General features: G+C 42.4%; 2 protein-coding genes across 15 annotated transcripts in view; both read right to left on the bottom strand.

Annotated features, from left to right (window-relative positions):
• prex1 (phosphatidylinositol-3,4,5-trisphosphate-dependent Rac exchange factor 1) overlaps window positions 1-14560 on the bottom strand; it is an 86045-nt gene extending 71485 nt beyond the window's left edge. The window contains exons 1-2 of one of the 2 annotated variants that reach the window (XM_052059687.1): window positions 14505-14560; window positions 13884-14388 (exon numbers count right to left, since the gene is read on the bottom strand). In XM_052059687.1, the coding sequence (XP_051915647.1) occupies window positions 13884-14018 (135 nt within the window). In that variant the 5' untranslated portion in view covers window positions 14019-14388; window positions 14505-14560. The remainder of the gene's footprint in view (window positions 1-13883; window positions 14389-14504) is intronic. The other variant, XM_052059688.1, reaches the window with a different exon arrangement.
• A 2078-nt stretch (window positions 14561-16638) lies between these two features.
• The window catches only part of LOC127596808 (ral GTPase-activating protein subunit beta-like), a 29684-nt gene continuing 26964 nt past the window's right edge, over window positions 16639-19358 (bottom strand). For all 13 annotated transcript variants that reach the window (XM_052059701.1, XM_052059699.1, XM_052059703.1 and 10 more), the window contains one exon: window positions 16639-18370. In XM_052059701.1, the coding sequence (XP_051915661.1) occupies window positions 18335-18370 (36 nt within the window). In that variant the 3' untranslated portion in view covers window positions 16639-18334. The remainder of the gene's footprint in view (window positions 18371-19358) is intronic.

Genomic DNA, 19358 nt, shown 5'->3' with positions numbered 1-19358 from the left:
CCTGTCTCAGACACCGACATCAGTAGATGGAGCAGGGTGTGCACGTAAAAAACAAATGCGAAGTGAGGTGTCAGAAATCAATACTTTGATCACCTACGCTGAAATCATTTGAGTGCGATCACAATCATAAACAGAACAAAACAAAATTGGCGACCTCTAACATGTCCGACCTGAATTTTTTTTTTTTCTCGCCCAGCACTACCTTCATGTAATTTTCTCCAAGAAGACAATTCCGCAGAGCCCTTAATATACATTACAAAATACATTAAGGCATGAGCTGAATTCTGAAGATGCTATCTCTTACGTGGGCCGTAGCTAAACTGCTTGCTGCGGGAGTCATGAAAAGAAAACACCGTAACTCGATTCTCCCCTCTGAACATGTTGTTGAGCTCATTACTTCTTAATAAACAATACCGAGAGGCAAAAGGACGCAGCTGATGGCCCCTGTTTCCTACTGCCATCTCAGATGACCTTTGTGCGTTTTTTTCGGACATCAGATAACTGTGGTGAATAGTGAGTCTAGTGGAGGGTCATGCATTAACGCATAATCTCCTGATTAGAAAAGGAAAGCTCTTATCTTCAGCCAATGGGTACTCACAACACCCATAAATGTAGTTTGCTTACATCATTGTGAGGGTCAAAGTGGAACATGAAAAATCATGTCAAATGAATCAAGGATGAGCTTTTGACAGCACAGTAGCGATATGTACAAACGGGGCGGGTGAAGTCTGCGTAGTGTTGTGCTTGGTTGCCATGGTAATGGACAGAAACGGCCAAAGTAAGGTTGCAAGCGGCACGGGAGCGACAATTCAGTGTGTTCAGTCAGCCTGCCATGCATGTTTTTGGAATGTGGGAGGAAACCAGAGTACCCGGAGAAAACCCACGCAGGCCCGGCGAGAACAAGCAAACTCCACACAGTGAGGCCGGAGCAGGAATTGAACCCGGTACCTCTGCACTGTGAAGTCGACGCGCTAACGACTGGACCACCGGGCCGCCTGAGAGGTCATATATACCCAATAATATAATAACAAAGGTTCTTGGCTTGGTGCCTGTTTGTCACCGTTTTTCACATTTGATTGCTCGCAGACTATGCAAGTATTGTTACGCCAGTGAAAATAGCAGCAACATCCATCAGTTTGTTCACAATAGCTGATCAGATGGGACCCAAATCCCATCTTGCCAACTGCCAGCAAGGACTCAAGAGAGAGGTTGCACATGACGGCCTCGAGCCAAAAGGGTGGCAGGCTTGAAAGGTAAACTACTGATGATGCAATCCCACAGGAGGCAAATAAGCTAGTTTAGCTCTTCGTAGAGCGCTTATAAAGGCTGCCAAGTACGAACCTGGTGCATTCAAAACACTCACGTCAAGTAAGGTCATGTCCCAAAACAACTCAAAAACGGAAATTGTTCTCGCAATAAAATAGAAAGCAAATTGAAAACATTGCCAAAGGTCATCATTCAGATTTGCAAATGTTCATGATGAAAAGATGACACATAGTTGATTGCTGCTTTCATCCGGTGGCTGCACAACTAGGTAGCAGCGGGTAAACCGCAGATGTTTACGTGGGCAGGTTGTGCAAACTCCACTCGCATTTCCATGCTTCTTAGGTGGTACTTATTCAAATGATTCGACAGATTTGTTGTATTGCCTTGTTTTGGATGATATACTTCTGTCGTGTTACAAATGTTGGCTTTGTATGACATCCAGTAGCTTTCTCACCCTGCACCCTGCATTTCCTCTAACCTAAAACGCTGTTGAGTATTTTCACACTTAAAACAAGAACCGATGTGGCCATAAGATGATCACTGTGGAGATACCACGAAGAAAGCAAGAAGTGGTTCTCACGTGAGGAGAAGCATCGCGTGTGTTTCAAGAAGTATATCACTAGATGGATTTTCATCATAGGCGCACGTTCTTTTATCGACCTCCGGTGATCAGATGAGGACACAAGTTGTGAAACCGCCCAGTGCTGCGTCACCATTCACTTTATTGCACCACTGTACAACATGAGGTACACTTGCACAATCTAATACGTTCCAATAGAAGCACAGGATGTTAAAATTCTGCATGTAGAAAGATGATCATGCTCATTTTTTAAAAAATCAGCACGGTTCATGGTATGTATACGATATGTTCAGCATAGTGGTTGTAAGATGCACTGCACTGCACTACGTTCCATCATAGCGTTTCTGATGTGGCTGCTGAATGTAGAAAAAGATGCAAGAGAAGTTGGGGTGAAAACAAAGTGCCGCAGAAGTGCACAGGCAACACCACTGCGAGTGTGTTTCCGTGTGGCCTACAAACAGGAAGAAGCGGAAGGAGAACAAAACAAACCTTTTCAGGCGCACACAAATATCAATCTTTTCAAGCAGATCGGCAAGTGGCACAAGGAGCCGGGACAGGAAAATAAACAGTCTGCGAAACGAAGCAGTGCTTCTAGCGGCAGATGTTGTTTCAGGGAAGGAAGTGTGGCCTTTGTTAAAAAAAAAAAAAAAAAGAAGGACATGTTTGACTACTTATGCCACTGCTCTGTCTGCGACAATCAGTCTTAAATAAGTAATCCATCCACCAGTTATTTCAGGTTTTCACAAACTTTCTCAGTTCAAGACAAAAAACAAGAACCCGTGTTCCGCTCCGAGACTTCAACGTAGAACAATATCGATGTACAAGGACATACACAAATGCTACATTACACACGAGACAGGATTCTAAAATCTTTTGCCAAATAAGTGCTTGAGAACATGGGGAGAACATGCAAATTCCACACAGGGAGCCCGCCATCAAAATTTTTTTTCCATCCAAGAATACAAAGTATTACCAAAATGTTTTTTTTCCGATTCCTGTTTATGAACCAATTGTTGCTTAGTGATAACAACAATAACTAATGAACAATTAAGTCACATCACATGAGAGAGACTGATGTACTCGCCAAGCCGTTGAAACTGATTCAGTTACTGATGTGGTCTGTTTTCAAAAGTGAGAGCAGATGTTTGCAAATGTTTTCATTTTTAGAGAGTTTGGACAATTTTGAGTTTAACAATGGCACTAAGCAATGTTTTGATTATGGAAATTGTTGATTAATTGGATAATCGATTCATTTTGACACCTGCAGGTTTGTGTTTTCAACCAGTGACAAAAGAAAAACTGACCAATTTGTCACTAATAGCATTAGATTTGAAAATATTAAAGAAAATCATTTCAGCAAGTGAATAAAAAAATGAAAATGATTGAATTTCAAATGATCAGGATCATAAACCAACCTGTAACCAAACAGCCACGCTGTAATGTATACAATGTTGAAGAATCATTATCACTTGTTATCAAATGTTGCCTGTTTTATTGATGTCAGTTTTTTGGGGGGAGGGAGGGGGCGTTAGGCTCTCTTGATACTTGTTGACAATTTAGAATGTTGAAAAATCACTTGCGTGAACTATCTTACACCTTCCTCATCCATCATATGGGCAAAAATTGTTTTGCAATGAAAACAAATTGAGGTCGACCCCCTTATCCTGGAACTGATTGCATTCCACCTCAGAGGTCGCTCATTTAACCTGGCCTTTACATTTAAGAGTGCATCCATCATCATTGCCACCTGACACATTGCAAACACTCTTTATCACAGCTAACTGTGCTCACTGTCATGTACTATCCATCCGGTGTGACTGTATGACCTTCAGTCAAAGGGTCAGATACGTGTCGGAGGGTCTGCTAACTGCTGCAGTTAATGGGCAGCAACAAAGAGCCAGACAGTAAGGTGTGAACAGCCAGATGGACCATATGCTGGTGTGGCCTTGTGTTCGCTCCAATGGGCGATGAGTAAAGAAGCCTGCTGCCCTCACGTCTGCCGTGTCAGTCTCGGAACCCTTTTTGACCTCCAACATCGAGCCAGTCCACACAATATCATTATTGACAGGAACGTCTGTTTTGGAAGATTTGGATTCAATGGTGCTATTCAAGAAAAAGCAACTCAAGTTAATCAAAAGGATATTGAGTTGACCCTCAAAGTATCACCAAAATGAACTTAAGGGTTTAACAGGGAATATTGAGCACAAAGGTAAACGGGGGTGAGATGAGTGTGCAGCGTTGCTTTTCAAGTTTTACGATAAAAAACTTACCTGTACGGCTTCAATGCTAAAATACCGGATTGCTCAATTGTGTGTATAATGATGAAATGTGGAGACCCACTGAATGGATTCATTCTATTTCAGTCATTTCTTTTGGGAGAAACAAATTACAAATGTTAACCAATCAAAAGTTGAACAGCCTCAAAAGTTGAATGGATTGTGCTTGGCTTTTTAAGTGGGTAAATGGAGCTTGGACAGTGAATGATTGGTATTCATTTTTTTAATCTGCCTTTAGAATGATAATAATACTCATAATTTGTGTGACATTAAATGCTTTGTTATTGCAGTGTAGAAATGCACTACGTTGCACAGGGGAGTGTTTCAACAACCTCATTGGTTTATGTATTTTGGTTGTTTTTTTTAAGTGAGTGCAAAGATTGAGACCGAGAGGGCGCCACCGTGCTCAACTGGTTAGCAGGTCGGCCTGACAGTGCAAAGGTGCAGGGTTCGATTCCGACTCCGGCCTTCCTGTGTGGAGTTTGCATGTTCTCCCCGTGCTTGCGTGGATTTTCTCCGGGTACTCCGGTTTCCTCCCACATTCCAAAGACACGCGCGGCAGGTTAAGGGAACACACTAAATTGTCCCTTAGTGTGAGTGTGAGCGCAGATGGTTGAATGTGTACATAAACTGAACAAAGCAAAAACATGTTTCGGGGCAATGAAAAGGAAATGTGTCCAACTTTGTCAGTTGGGAGGAAAAACAGGTTCTTCAAGAATGGAGAGAGTTGCATGCCTCTTGACAATCAACCAAGAAGGGCTTTGCTAAAACATGTCATTTTCAATTTACTTGAATGAATTTAGAGGCTTAGCACTTTGTTTCCGGAGAGAAGGGTGCAAGCCAACCACATATTGAGATTGTTGTGTCCATGTTCTCTGGTCACCAGCAAACACTCCACCCCTTCCGTCCACAAGAAAACTACGAGCTGTAAAATAATGAATGCGTCCATGAATGGTCGCTAGGTGAGCCAGACACAAAGAGGAGGGCCACAGGGCAGTTTTGAAGAGGTCTTGGGGCTATTTTGGGGTCAACGTAGCATGAAATTGAATAAATAAATGTCGAAATTCCCTCTTCAGAGGGCAAAGTGCAACAGAGCCCGAGAATGTTCCGTGTTGCTGCCACAATGAAGGATTCTAGCAAACCTTCAGTAGACTTCTTTCTCCCTGAGGCCCAAATTCACAAACTCTACTCTCAGGCGCCCTCAAAACTCCCACAACGCTCCAACCAATCCCTCCCTGTCTTCCAAAAGAAAGCTATTTTGGCACAAGCAATCACGAAAAAACAAAGTCTTCTTTGAATGTTGTCCAGTTACTACCCGACCCCCTCCAACTCACTTCCACTTTGAAGAACTTTAAAAATTCAGGTTTCTTTCAGTAGCTCACGGGGTGATGAAACATCAATGGACTAAAGCTTTCCTGACATTATACAGTATGTGTTGAAGATAACTGCTGAAATCTTGAAAATAATTGAAGTGAGAACTACTACAGGTAGTACTCAATTGTGCCAATATTTGTAAAGCATTAAAATGTTCATCACCATTTCAGTTTTCCTAACTTTTCCTAACTTCATCAGCGTCCGGTGAGGCACTTCAGCATCTATGTAAGAACTTCGAGTGACCTAGTAATTAGGACTAGTCCCAAGTCTGTTAGCTCGCGAGCTAGCTGTTGTCTGCTCATCGAGAAAATGTTCATGAGGTAATTGAGTCCGTCATCTGTCCACGTATTACATTTCTGTCACTCCACGTCATGATGGCATCCGTGCCAATCATCGAGATAACGGGAATCAGCTGATTCGAAACATGCCAGTGACATCTTCATCCGTTGCCGTGATTGATCAAAACAAACGTTTGGTCAATTTAGCGCCAGCGAATGCTAATGTTAGCGTACATCCCACGGTAGCAGCAGAACGTCACACATTAAATGGCAACCCCCACACACCTCGCATGGCCGCACACTAGAAAAGGCACACAGAAAAAAACTCTCTTCAAACACCAACACCTTTGACAGACGGTAAATCCCTTAACAGCACGTCAGTCTTTTATTGTAACCCGCTCGTAGTGTGGCTTACGCTCTCTCGACTGCAACGCCTATGCAGAGGTGTGTCAAACTCATTTTTGTCGTGGGACACATTTGAGTTACCATTTCTCATTGGAGGACCATTATGACTGACACCAAATAAAAAAAGTCGATAGTTACGGTTTATTCAATTATTGTTTAAAGTTCCTGTAACGAGGAGTTTGGTTACAAGAAAATGCTTACGGTTTGTCTCTTATTTTTTACGTCTCTGAATTGCACATTTTGGTCGAGATTTTAGCAAGCATCATGGGAGGTTTGATTTGCTTTCGCGGGCCACATAAAATGATGTGGGGGCAAGATCTTGCCTATGGGCCTTGAGTTTGACACCTGTGACCTTTAGCATTCCTTCCCAACATTTGTCATCAATTTCCAATTAAAATGATCAGGGCTTAAATAATTAAAATAATCTCAAAATGCAGTGAGAATTATAGTGTAAACATATATAAAATGCAATATAGTAACAGAATGGCACGGCCCTTTCCAATTGTAAAGGGTTATGTGTAATATTTTCATCTTGAGCATGTCATGTGTCTTGCTGGCACAGATCACAAGCAGACTGGGACTTCCAGTCTGACCTTTCCTGATTAGACAAAGAATTTAACCATTCGGTAATCTTGGACAGGTTTTGAAAGTTCTAGAAATTTGCTTGCCGATTTTTTTTTTTCCAATGGGCAAATGACCTTTTGACCTGAAGGAGAAGGCACACATCTGGTTGTACTTGAGGAAGCCAACAAACATGTCAAGGCTGCTACTTCGGTTGGTGAAGCCCCTGCAAGCCTCAGTGCCGAGATTATCCAGCATGAATAAATGTACTGTACACTGCACTTAAACAGATACATTTGACACATGTTACAAGATATAACAGGTTCTGTTTACAATTCGGTTGAAGGAGCCCTAGCTGACCTTTTAATACGCATAAAACCTATTTTCTATAATACCATGTGATATTTTTCCTCTCAATATTTATACACAGTAGCAGCAACTTTTGATGGGAGGAGGTGAGGTGAGATCAGGGTGGGGCTTTTGACTCATGCCTCTGGGTATTACAGTGGTTTAGACTTGTTAACTTTTAATTCCTTAAATTCCTGCCGCAGTCTTGTGCCTGGAAAAACATGGCTTAGTAACACACATTTTCGCACGTGACCCCAAAAAAAAAAAAAAAAAGAAATGTCAACTGCCATTCACCTTTGTTTTCCATGATGGTGTAGGTGTCACGAAGCAACGTGCCAGTCTTCAAGTGCTATGAGATCCGCCACATACCAAGGGCAACGCGACTTGAACAGTCTCGCAGGATGTGGGATCCCGCAATGAGATTTTATGAATGGCCGAACATGCTACGATTTGAAATTTTAATCACGGGTGAACAGCGGTTGCCATATCGCAGATCTAACCACCAATCACTCAATCATGCTGTGCCACTTGGAAACTCAAACTAGCCGCGACAATATATAACACCGGATGTGGCGTTCACCAATAAGAACACCAGTGGTCAGTTTTTTTTTTTGTTTTGTTTTTTTTAATCGGCAAGGCACACTTTCCAGTTGTGCAGGCGTGAGTCTCCAACTGTAATTTATTCACAATTGTCCACTTCAATCACATTCAGGTGTATTGCTCGGTATACTGCGGACATAATAGAATGACACACAGCGGGAGCCTTTCACAGTTACTTCACGTCTGGCCGGGATGCAAGATAACATTCACATCACATACCCAACAACGGAGTATTGTCTGACGTCCATTTTCACAGATCTTTTTTTTTAGCAGATGGGAGAATAACATTGCTACGGGTTGCTCAAGATGATGTACTTTGGAACCAAAACAACAACAAAATGTTGGAGCTCAGTGCTGTCTTCATCTAATCCTAATAAATAACACCAGTGTTTTCAGTCATTTCTAAAAGTCCATGCACACAGGGAAATGTTTAGACAACACTGTTGTCTTCATGGAAGTATTCAACAACTCTAAGAAGCACATTCTCGCTTTTATGAGGTTGTTGCCGCTTAACCGTAGCTGAAAACAATCAAACTGAATTGTTTAATTCTCTCCCCTTCGCTTTATCAAAGCACTAGAATATCAGCAACTGGCAACATTGGAAGGCGAGATTAAAATGGGTGTGACGCATTGCCCGTTGAGAATATATGGCTTGTTTAAAGACCCAAACCCTCGTAAAACCTCAGCAGGCCTCCATCGTAACTGTCCTACCTGCTGTTTAAAAAAAAAAAAACATTTAAAAGCAGCGTACCCTGCTATGACTTCAGCTCGGGTGAGGTTGCAATGCACTGTAACCACCAGCGTTGGAGGCCAAACAGAGAGTTAGCTATTTATACCAGCCCTCCTTAGAGAAAGTCCAGGGAAACTTGACGCTTGTGTGTGCCACCGACAGGGCAGGGCTGAGACGAAGGAGCGGAGGAAACAGAACACAAAAGGAAGTTGACACATGCTAAAGATTGAACGGAAGTCGAGACGACTTGCTGCGTGACGGCCTCGCTGCACTCGCAGTGTTGTGTGTAAGCACGCGTGTGTGTCATCCTGTTTGTTTGCAATTACAACAACACGCTGCAGAGAAACGAGCGCACAAGGCAGAACAACACACAGCATCTGAGCTTTTGATAATCTCGCATGTGTGTGTGGCCCAAAGGAAGGACAGGATTTCCAGATCCTTCCTATTATCCCACAGCATGATGATGCAAACCCCCGCCCCGCCTCAATCGGCATTTACTTTTCACAGGGTCAAGAAAGGGGTGCCACAACTGTTGTCTATCGTGAACAGGCGTTAGAGATAAGGTGAGAAGCTCCGTCAACCCAAGCGAGGGGGGCCGGGGGGAGGCTGATTGGGGTTTTAGTGTAAGTCAAGAAGGCCCACTTGAGGCAGTTTGAGCAATAATAATAGAAACAAAACACTCTAATGTGTGTGCCAGGCCAGTAACTGGCAAATCACGACAACACCATCGTGTTCCACCATTTTGGCTCAGCTGTACTGGCACATGCCAAGACTAAATATTTAAAGATGTCTTCTGTTTTTACAATGGACAGTTTTCATCATTTGCATGAGGAGGGGAGGCTTGCACCAGAGTCTCCCAAATACCACAGTGAGAGCTGCATGCACAGCTCAGTAACCTATGAGCAAGGCACCAAACTTCTGCTAACTATGGAGTTATTTGCAGGAAGCAAATTATGTGGAATGGATGTCAAATAGTGAATCATGACCATAAGGGAGTCGGTTTTAGCGCGACTATATTCTACTGATCTTCGGTGGAAACGAGTCACAAAGGAGGGCGGATGTCCCAAAAAAGACCCTGCAGCTTTTATGGCGGCAAACTCCATTGTTATGCTTCTATAGGGAAATCCCCGCACGAAGTAAGTAAATAGAGGAAGAGAAGATAGATGGCCTACATTTTGGTACTGTACATGGCGAGATTCAACACAAAGCTGATCCATAATAGATCCCCGCTAATCTAAAGCACTAAGCAGTGATCAGATGCTAACAAGGGAATTTGTGGCTGGGGAAAAAAACTGCTATGGCAATTGACTCTGGCTTGTAATTATAAACCAGCTTTTCACTCCAGCAGAAAATTGAGATATGCAATGATAACACCTCAAAAAAGAAACACAAAACCAACCCTGTAATCCGTCTTTTGAAACACCCAACCACCATTTCCACCCCACCATTCCCTACGTGGTTGCATTCAGCTCACAGAATGAACTCCTTAGCGCCACCTACTCATGTTTTTTTTGTGTGTGTTACTTTAGCTGGGAGGCTTGTTTTGTGCAGCTATAGATCTGGGGAGGGTTCAGCAAAGGGTGGAAAAGGGAGGTTAAAAATATTAGTGTTAATTAGTGCAAGAGGTGATGTTCGATATCTGCCGGAGATGAAAAGTTCCAATGAGACTGTGGGAAAGGTCTCCACCAGGTCTCTCAGCGATGGCACTGAGTGGAGCTCAAATTAGCGCCAAGGCTTTAGGAACGTATATTCAACTAAATTTCATTGACTGAACATGGGACGATTAAATGCACTTTTTTTATTTTTATTAAATGCATTTCCTGCTCTGAACTCTTGCCTTGATGCTATTGATCAGAATAATGCTTCCCTGAGTTTTCTGATAACATGCCACTTTGTCAATCGTTTGCAGACAAGACAATGCCATTCAGTTGGTTCTCTTCTAGGTTTGGATCCCAACTGAGATCCCAGCCTCCCCTTAAACACAAACATCTCACAAGTTCTCAGTGCAGTTGTGTCAAAATTAAGTCAAAGATCACTCATATCCCTTCCCAACCCATTAAACAAAATGACCCTCTTCATTTCCAATCATTTATTCTGGCTCCTGACTGTCAGGGACTCCAACACAAAAACTAAATTACATTTTTTTTCTCAAACCTGTCCTGTTAATGGTCATGGCAGTATGGTGAAAATGAATGCCAGGACAGTTTTGCTCTGTAACAGCGTGATGGGCTCACTCTGTGGTGACGTGTAATTTGACAGATATGTATTGTACAGAACAAGGTTTGAGAGAGAGAGCAGACAGTGAGAAAATGGAGAACCTTCAATTATTCTCTATCTTTACGGAAACCATGTGTCCTGAGCTCCCACAGGCGGGACCCCCTTATCAACGCCCCTGTGAGCTAAGTGGTAACAAAGACTCGGCTCCCGCTGAGGTAAGAGGGCAAGCTCAGCTGGAGTCTGGATGGAGAGCAAGTGAAGGATTAGCAGCAAAGGAGGGCTCTTGGCAGAACACTTTTCTTTTACCCAATCGGCAGGGCTCCAACAGCACAACGTACAGAGAACTGAATCCCACATGAATATGTTTCATATTAAAATGTGTGAAGGGCGCCAAACTCATCTATATCACATTTTGGCACTCTGACGTTGGTTAGTTCTTCAAGGGTTGAGCAAGAGACACTAAATTTGCTGACTGGTTTACAAAGAGCGTAATTTCCACTGCAATGGTTCTGTGTGAGCTGGTCAGTTTTTCGTTTCAAAAAATGTCTCTGTGAAAAACTGAGAAAATCACAAAAGATGGACAGAATCAGTTGGAGCAAGATGCTATTATGACAACGCATGAAAACAAGGTTTACTTATCAGCGTGTGTTTATGGAACACAGTAATGGGCTTCTAAAACGACACTACTTTTTGTCGTGGACGACGGTCGCGCAGTTAAGACGACCAGATACACAGCGGTCTGTGTCTTGGACCAGGTCACACTACAAATCCATCACCAACAAGACTCTGCCCAGTTGTCACGTGCTTTCATCAAGATTCCGTCCACCGGCGCAGGTCTGTCGGGGAGAAACGTGCATTTGTGCTGTTTCTATGTTCAGAAATGGACCCCCAAAAAAATCAAGAGAGAGTTTGAAGCCGTTCCTGTGTGGTGGTGGGGGTGTGTGGGGGGGGGGGGGGGGGGGGGGATATGTACTGTCTCTTCTCTAAAAAGAACATGAGGTAACAAATTTGTTCAATGTCTCCACATTTGCCAACCAGCTTCTAGCTAACTTGCAGTTAGCAAACATAGCATGAGTTGAAATGCTATGTATACTTTCCAATATTTACTCATTTGTTCAAGTCACTTTTTAAATACCCGACAACACATTGTGATTGTGTGAAGAGACGAATAAACATTCTGACATGCAAGACTTTAGTCATGGTTGTGAAGCGTCCCAGACGTCTCTAGTTCATCTAATGGTGAACTAATAGAATGCAACTAGCTAAGATCAAAGCATGCGCTCTATGTTGCCTCAGAGAGACCACACTCCGAAAGCTTAACACCAATTTCTTCAGCCGAAGGTACAAGCAAAACATCATCACAAACTACTTTTATTATTCCCTCCAGTGATGAAGTAAGTGCATGGCATCTGTTATATTGACTGTAATCATGATGTTGAGGAACTAAGTTCGCTAAATTGGTCTCCTTCGTTTATCCATAGCAGAAAGATGGCGGTGACCTATCATATAGAATTTGAGATTAGTTCAACTATGAGTCAATTAAAAAATATTCTGTTGATGTTTTAGAACATATATCTATTCGCATATTATAGAAATTAATCGTGCATTTTCAAAATATAGAACATTGAAAAAGCAACCATTTTTACACATTGCCCCATGAAAGTGCAGACCTCCAACAAGGTTGTCACATTTGTTTTTGAAACAAGATATTCTGGCCCTGCACAAACATTTTGCTTTGACACAGAAGACAATCAACGCGATGAAAATGGAATAGGAACATCCGAGAAAGAATCCGGATTGATGCATCAAAAACTAAGGGGCAGGCAGATGTACACAATCTGCCCGAATTGACTTCGGTCCACTTAGACGGGGAGATGCCAGCTTTCACAGGTCCATTGACATCTCTGATAAATCTTGGAGGCTGCGCCATTATCACTGCTCCCGGAAAGGGGGAGGGGGGTTGGGTCGGTAAAGGGGAGGGCGACAGAGCACGTCCCTCTGCTGCTGCCTAAACCGTCTTGCAACACAAGATAAGCACCGAGCGCCTGTTACGTGGCGGCGACGTCGACAGGAGCTATTTTTTTTAACTCTGATCGTATAATTGGGATCCATGCATCACACTGGTGCAGTGTTCGACTGGCGTTCCATAATGGCTGAACAATATAGCACACTACCGCATCATAACGGCATGAAGGTTGGATGAAAAGACTTGTTTCAAAGTGGGGAAGTGCACACAAACATGTGACAGAAATGATGAGAAAGAGGAAACTGCATGACAAACACTTGCCAATGTTCAACAACCACCGGCATGTGGATAAAACAATAGCGAGTTTGCTGACAGCGGCATTCAAAACAGAGGGAAGCCACATGAAGCCGAGTACTGGCTTTTGACCATGTGGTGACAAAAAAAAGCAATAAAGCAAAAAAAGCTGCACTCTATTTGGCACATTAAATACGGATCATTCAAAAGTTTGCCCATTATTCACTTTCAGTTGGGACGCGACAGCTACAACACCTGACTTCTGTGAGGAGAAATTTGCAAGACTCCGTGGATATTCATGTTTATATGAAAAAAAACAATGATAGAAAAAGTGCCAGTGTGATGTTCCCTTAAATTGGTCTGGAAGTGGTGGGGGGTGGGGGTCTTGGTGCTGATTGCTCATGAATAACAATGTACGTGCACACTGCTGATTTATTTTGAACCTGGGTAATCAAACACAATGGAGAGGTGCGAATGACGCCTGTGAGATAAAATCGCAGCATGTCTGTCTGACTTCACAGTCACAGCAAACAACACAAATCGCTGTCAAATGCGTCGATGTAAAGACCGAGTGGTGCACAAATAAATGCACAGCAAAGTGCTGTAAAGGTTATGCAGAAAAGTTGCATAACTTAAGTCAAGTAAGTCAAGTAGTAGAAAGTGCCGTCGTTGATGTCCACGCCAAACCTCGTTGAGATTCCTAAGATTTTACGAGAGAAGACCTCCGCTTTACTGCAACACAAAACAAGCAAAGCTAAACAGAGAATCCATCATTAAATGGTTTTGTCTGTAGCGCCGAATTAATGAATTTAGTTTACTCCTTACGGACAGCTATGTGCACGACGCTCATCTTGATCGTTTTAAACTGCCGAGGTCGCGTCCAAATGGAGGTATTTGTGCTCGGAGTTTGGCGTGGTGGTCGAGAGTGAAACGTGTGAAGGGTAAAAATGGGACCGCAAAAAGGGGTGAGAGGTGAAGTCAAACTTACCGACTGGAGGAAGAGCAAAGTCCGCACATAATCCCGCTCTGTGTTCAACGTTTCGTTGAGAACGCACAACCTGAGTCGTTGTTGTCGGTCCGACTCCTTGACGGCGTGGACCTGATGCCCGTCTTCCTCGTCCATGGTGGCGAGTGGACCCCTCAAAAAGGTGCCTCGCAACAAGAGGTTGGAGGGTAGAAAAGTAGTCTTCTCACGTCGAGTATCCGCAATTGGCTTGCCAGTTGACCCTTCAGTCCATTTCGAAGCATCCAAGCAACAAGGTCCCCGGGCGGGAGATGCTCGCAGCACCGCGCACCACGCGTGAAGCTCGACCAGCAAGATAGAGGAGAAGTCCGCTTGTATGAGCAACGAGCAGCTGAGAGCCGAGCAGCGGACGCCGGAGGATGGCGAGGAGGAGGGGCCGCTTCACTCTTGGGGTGCCTCAACTCTCCTCTAGTGGCGAGTCAACTGTTGACACCTTCGGTCGGACGCGGGGGTCGCAGCAATGAATGGTCTGTCGGGAATATAATTGAGCCTGAGGGCGCGCGTGTGAAAGCATTTCAAACGCAATTGAAATGCAATCATACACACGATAAAAATCAAATCGACTTAATTATCGGCGACACATACCCTGGAAGGTACTTGTGATACGAAACACGAGTCAGGGTAGGCAAGTGAGGCAGTGCCCTACCTACTGTCCACTCTGTTGGTGAAGAGTCAAAACAAAACAAGGAATCATTTATCATCTCATCAAATTGTTACATTTTAGCTCAATAGTTCATGCTTTACATTAAAATCATTTTACAACCCAATAATTATCAATGATTGTATTATTAAAATTGGCAACTCCAGTTCAAATACACGAGTAGTTTTTTGTTGTTGTGGTTGTTTTTAACTGTGGTCTGGGACTGTGATGAGACAGGGCTTAAAATCCAGTCCCATGTCAGCCTCTAATCGTTGGTCATATACATTCAAAAAGTTTGCAAGTGCAAATAGTGATTGGTTGTATAGCCTTTTTGTTCAGTGAGCTACTGATCGGTATTCTGTAAAATAGAGCATCTTTATAAAAGTGTTTAAAGTTCAGTTTTAATTAATTGCAGTTTCTGACGTTAAAAGACATTAGCACTACTACTATGTGGTATATGAAAAAAGTACTGCTTAAGTATGCAATTCAGATAAATGTACCTTGTTGTGTTTAGTCTTTAAGAACTATTTTTCAGTTGTGAGGTACATTATTTGCTGCACTACTTTAGTTTAATTTTGGTCATGATGGCAGTACTTGGACAGAATTACGGATTCAGAGTTGTTCAATGAACCTACCATCACATGTTTGATAGACAGACACAGCAGACAGACAGACGGATTGAGAGAAGATGAGAGCTAGAGACAGACAAACATTTCGTGGGCCATTGCATACTAGCGTATAGGCACCTGTTGATTCAAATACAGTATTCGATTTTTTTTCCTCAAATTTTGTTGTTGATTTTTGTCAACCTTTTTTCAGCTTTCATCCTGATGACTTACAATGGGCATCAATTATACATGGCCTTTCGCTATTCCAATGTTCTCCAAACAGGACGTCAAGATTCAAACCCAGAACCTTAGAAATGCCAGGCACACGTGCTAACCCCTGTTCTGTAAACGCAAGATCTATAGTTATTTTCTATACCCGGCATGTCCAGCTCCGGGCCTGGGGGGTCACCGTCCTGCCTGTTTTCCATCTCTGTCGCCTGCAACACACCTGAGTCAGATGATCAGGTCATCAGCCAGCTCTGAAGCAGCATTAAGACATTCCTGATTATTTGAATCGGGTGTGTTGCTCCTGGGAGAGCTGGAAAACAGGCAGGACAGCGGCCCTTGAGGACCGACTTTGGACACCCCTGTTCTATACTCTCCAAAGTGGATAACGTAACAAAGGGTAAGCTATTAATACAACCACTGGTTTTGCATAACTGGTTGGCTTCGAAATCTTAGGGAAGGGCGCCATGTGGTGGCCAAAACGTTACATAACAGAAAAGTAACCATCCACTCTCGCAAATGGTGGTCTAAGTCCTAGCTACACTGTTGAGTTGGCCTTGAGCACACCCCACCACAGATGGTATTGCTATGCAGCACATAATATATAGGAAGGTGTTTTTATTTCCTTTAAGATATTAAGAGTACAATTATTTTGGTCCAGTGCAGTGGTAAACACTGAACACTTCTAAGTCAAAATTCAAATCTTCACTTTTTAAGTGAGTAACATAAGCAATGTCTATACGTACGTAATTGTTGTTTCCGTTACTCGACTTGAAGTCCAATACAGCTACTTCGCTTTGAGAATTCACCCCGTAGCTGTTGGCGAGTTGTCACATCCGCGCCCATATTTTCTTGGCTCACTTTCTCACTCCTTCACCAACTGACAACGGTAATTAACTGCCTCAATCCTCACACGCTAATAATGGTGACTTTTCTTGGTAGAAAAACACACTATGCACTTTTTCAAAAACATGCGGCAGAAAAAGTAACCTACGTCGCACGGCACAAAACAACAAAAAACACCCAGGGTTAACCTTTGATACAATGTATATATTTTTTTTCTTACCAACATAGTTATGACGGCACTACTTCTTTCATGTAGGTTGTGAGATGACTGTGAGTAAACATTCTTGGCGCTGCCGGAGAAACGGAACCGAGGATAAGATATTTATCTAAAAGTACTTATCGTAAAACAAAGTTCAATTTACTTTCAAGAAACATAAAAAAACTGAATGGAGAATGAAAATATCAATAATAGCTTTAATGGGTGTATGTTACATTCGGCACTCGTCCCACACAAAACCATACACAACCTGTCTCCCCACCCGACGTGAGGAATGCAACAGACAACTTGTAAATGCCTTATGCTATAGTATATTTACAAATCATCCTTCATCGCGTCTGTACATGGCAAAAGTCCTTAAATACGATCCAACCAGTGAAGTAGTAACGGGATACAAGGTGGGTCATCTTGATTTTATGTGGGCTTTCCTCCAAGGGTTTTTTGTTCTCCTTCCCATAAAAGGCATGTGCATAAAGCACCGTAGTAAAAATTGAGTCACACAATTCGATGTGATAAGTCAAAAAGTCCATAGCGCCATTTCATTTACATTTTCACACGATAAAACTCTTCCTTCAGCAGGGGTTTCTTTGCAAATACACGCTCATTCAAAAAAGGTACAAAAACGAGAAATGTTCTGGTAACCAAAAGGGACTAAGAAAATAAACACAGAATGTGCTCAGTGCATTAAGACTTTCCAAATAGAACAAAATACACTCGCCGTTTTACACGTTTGTGATAAATAAGTTCACATTGTTGCAGGCAAGACAGTGAGAGGGGCCTTGAACCAAAATTACAGTGACTGAACACAAACAATTACGGAAGCTACCGTGTTGACTAAACTGCACACTTGTCTTTTTCTTCAGACACGATCTAAAGGGGCCCATTCAAATATAGGAAAAGAATGTAAAAAAAAACCTAGATCTATACAGCCAAAAGTTTTGCAAGTTTGATATGTATGTCAACAATGCTGTGATGCTTGAACCAATAAATTAATCGGCAAAGACATTTCAAACATGACACACTAACTGCTGTGGTTCTATATAGGGACTTGAGCAAAATGCATAAAAACTTCTAAATCATATTTTTCACACATCATTATCAGATTATATTATGAGTGTGTCCACAAATTCAGACGCAGTCCATAATATTTAGAGGTGCTGCTGTCATTTGTGAAAAGTTGGCAGGATCCTCAAAAGACCACAACTTTACACGCGATTGTTTGTAATAGATTACAAAATTATTGTACAATTTTGACTCATTGCGAGTTTAATGGCTTTTTAAAATTATTTTGTTATAATATTGACTTTACTCTAGTAAAATAGCAATTACTTGCTCATGTTAATTACAATTGCAAAGTTACATCACCCGAGACCCCAGTGAGGATGAGCTGTTTGGAAAATGGATGGATGAAAGTTATGTCATTTGTGTAGTGTTTGGACTTGATTCTCCTTATTCTATAATCCCAAATACTTCTTCATAAAGCGAAGGGACTCCAAAATGTTGTCACTGAGCTCAGACAAGCTTTTCAAATGGGATTGTATGATTCCACGACTTAAAGTGACAGTGTTATCTTTTAAATGCCTTTGATGTGGTAGGGGGATTGGGGGTGGGGGCACTCTCGGTCAGGTTGACTGGCTGGTAAAGCATAAAACGCACATGCAGATGCACACAGCAGTGGTTTGTGAGATGGGCCAGTTTAGGCAGATATAAAACGACACCTCCATACAGTAAAAGAATACAGCTGAACCCCCGCGCCCATGAATAACAATCATTCAAAATTCAGTGTGCCTGCTAGTGAGCTGCTGCCATGGCCACCAGCGTGCACAAGGAAGACTTTAGCATGTCGATGAAATGAGATGTCGGTAGATTCGTAAACAATTCATGGCTCCACCTTGGCCGAGATTCCACCAGCTGTCTGTGGAGATGTGTGGTGGGACACAAATTAGTGTGAGCAACAAGAAAATCATGTCGTCACAATTACAGAGAACATTTTTACAATTATTTGTTGCTGACTGTGGTGTTTTTGTATTGCAGTTCGGGATGAGAACAAATTATCCTTCTTGAAGCAAAAGCAGAAACCCAAAGTTCAAGCAAGACCATTTCAGCTGAAATTGTTTTGGGGAGTCGTTTTTGTTTTTGAGCCTGAAAACGGACAAAAAGTAGAAAAGATTTTGGTGGGGAAAAGTAGATATTTGTCAACACTGACTGCAGCATTAAAGACAGAAATGGTAGCCTGTAAAATTGAAGGACATCGTAGCTAACACGCAACATTTAGTACTACTGCTACACTGTCCGGCAGCTACAAACCCAAAAAAAAAATGCACACCATGTGGTTTTTTTCCACAGCAACACTTGCAATGACTGGCCTGGAATACATATTATATCATCTTCTAATATGCTTACATTTCTTTCCAAAATTGTGGTTTCTAATTGTGGAACAACCAATCAATGTGGCAATATAACGTAGCATTATCGCTGACAAGAAATACTGTACTGACACACCAGCATCAAACATCCACATCTCTGTATACTTTCTTCAGTACTCTCGATAGTGATGCGTCTCAGATTTCAAATGTTTTAACTAATAATCTAATCATCATTAACTGAATCACTGTATTTTGATTCTGTCGTTACCACTGGCAAAAGACTGTATCGCGACTAAGTGTGATTCCCACTCCTCGTATGAATCACATATTTGTGAATGCCCACCCAGGCTGCACACAAACAAAAGTGCCTGTTCTCTCCTTTCACAGACGACACGGAAACGGTAACTGGTATTTTGCCAAATGTTCACTTCAGGTACATTAATGCTAGTTTTTCAGGCTCAAACACCAAAACGTTGCATTTTCTGTCACACGTAAACAGCCGTTGAGGGAGGCGGCACAGTCAGAATTGTTGTGACC

Source organism: Hippocampus zosterae, chromosome 2, assembly GCF_025434085.1.
Source record: "Hippocampus zosterae strain Florida chromosome 2, ASM2543408v3, whole genome shotgun sequence".
NCBI classification, from domain to species: domain Eukaryota; kingdom Metazoa; phylum Chordata; class Actinopteri; order Syngnathiformes; family Syngnathidae; genus Hippocampus; species Hippocampus zosterae.
The sequence above is the reverse complement of the archived record's forward strand: the minus strand, read 5'-3'. Positions and strand labels throughout refer to the sequence as shown.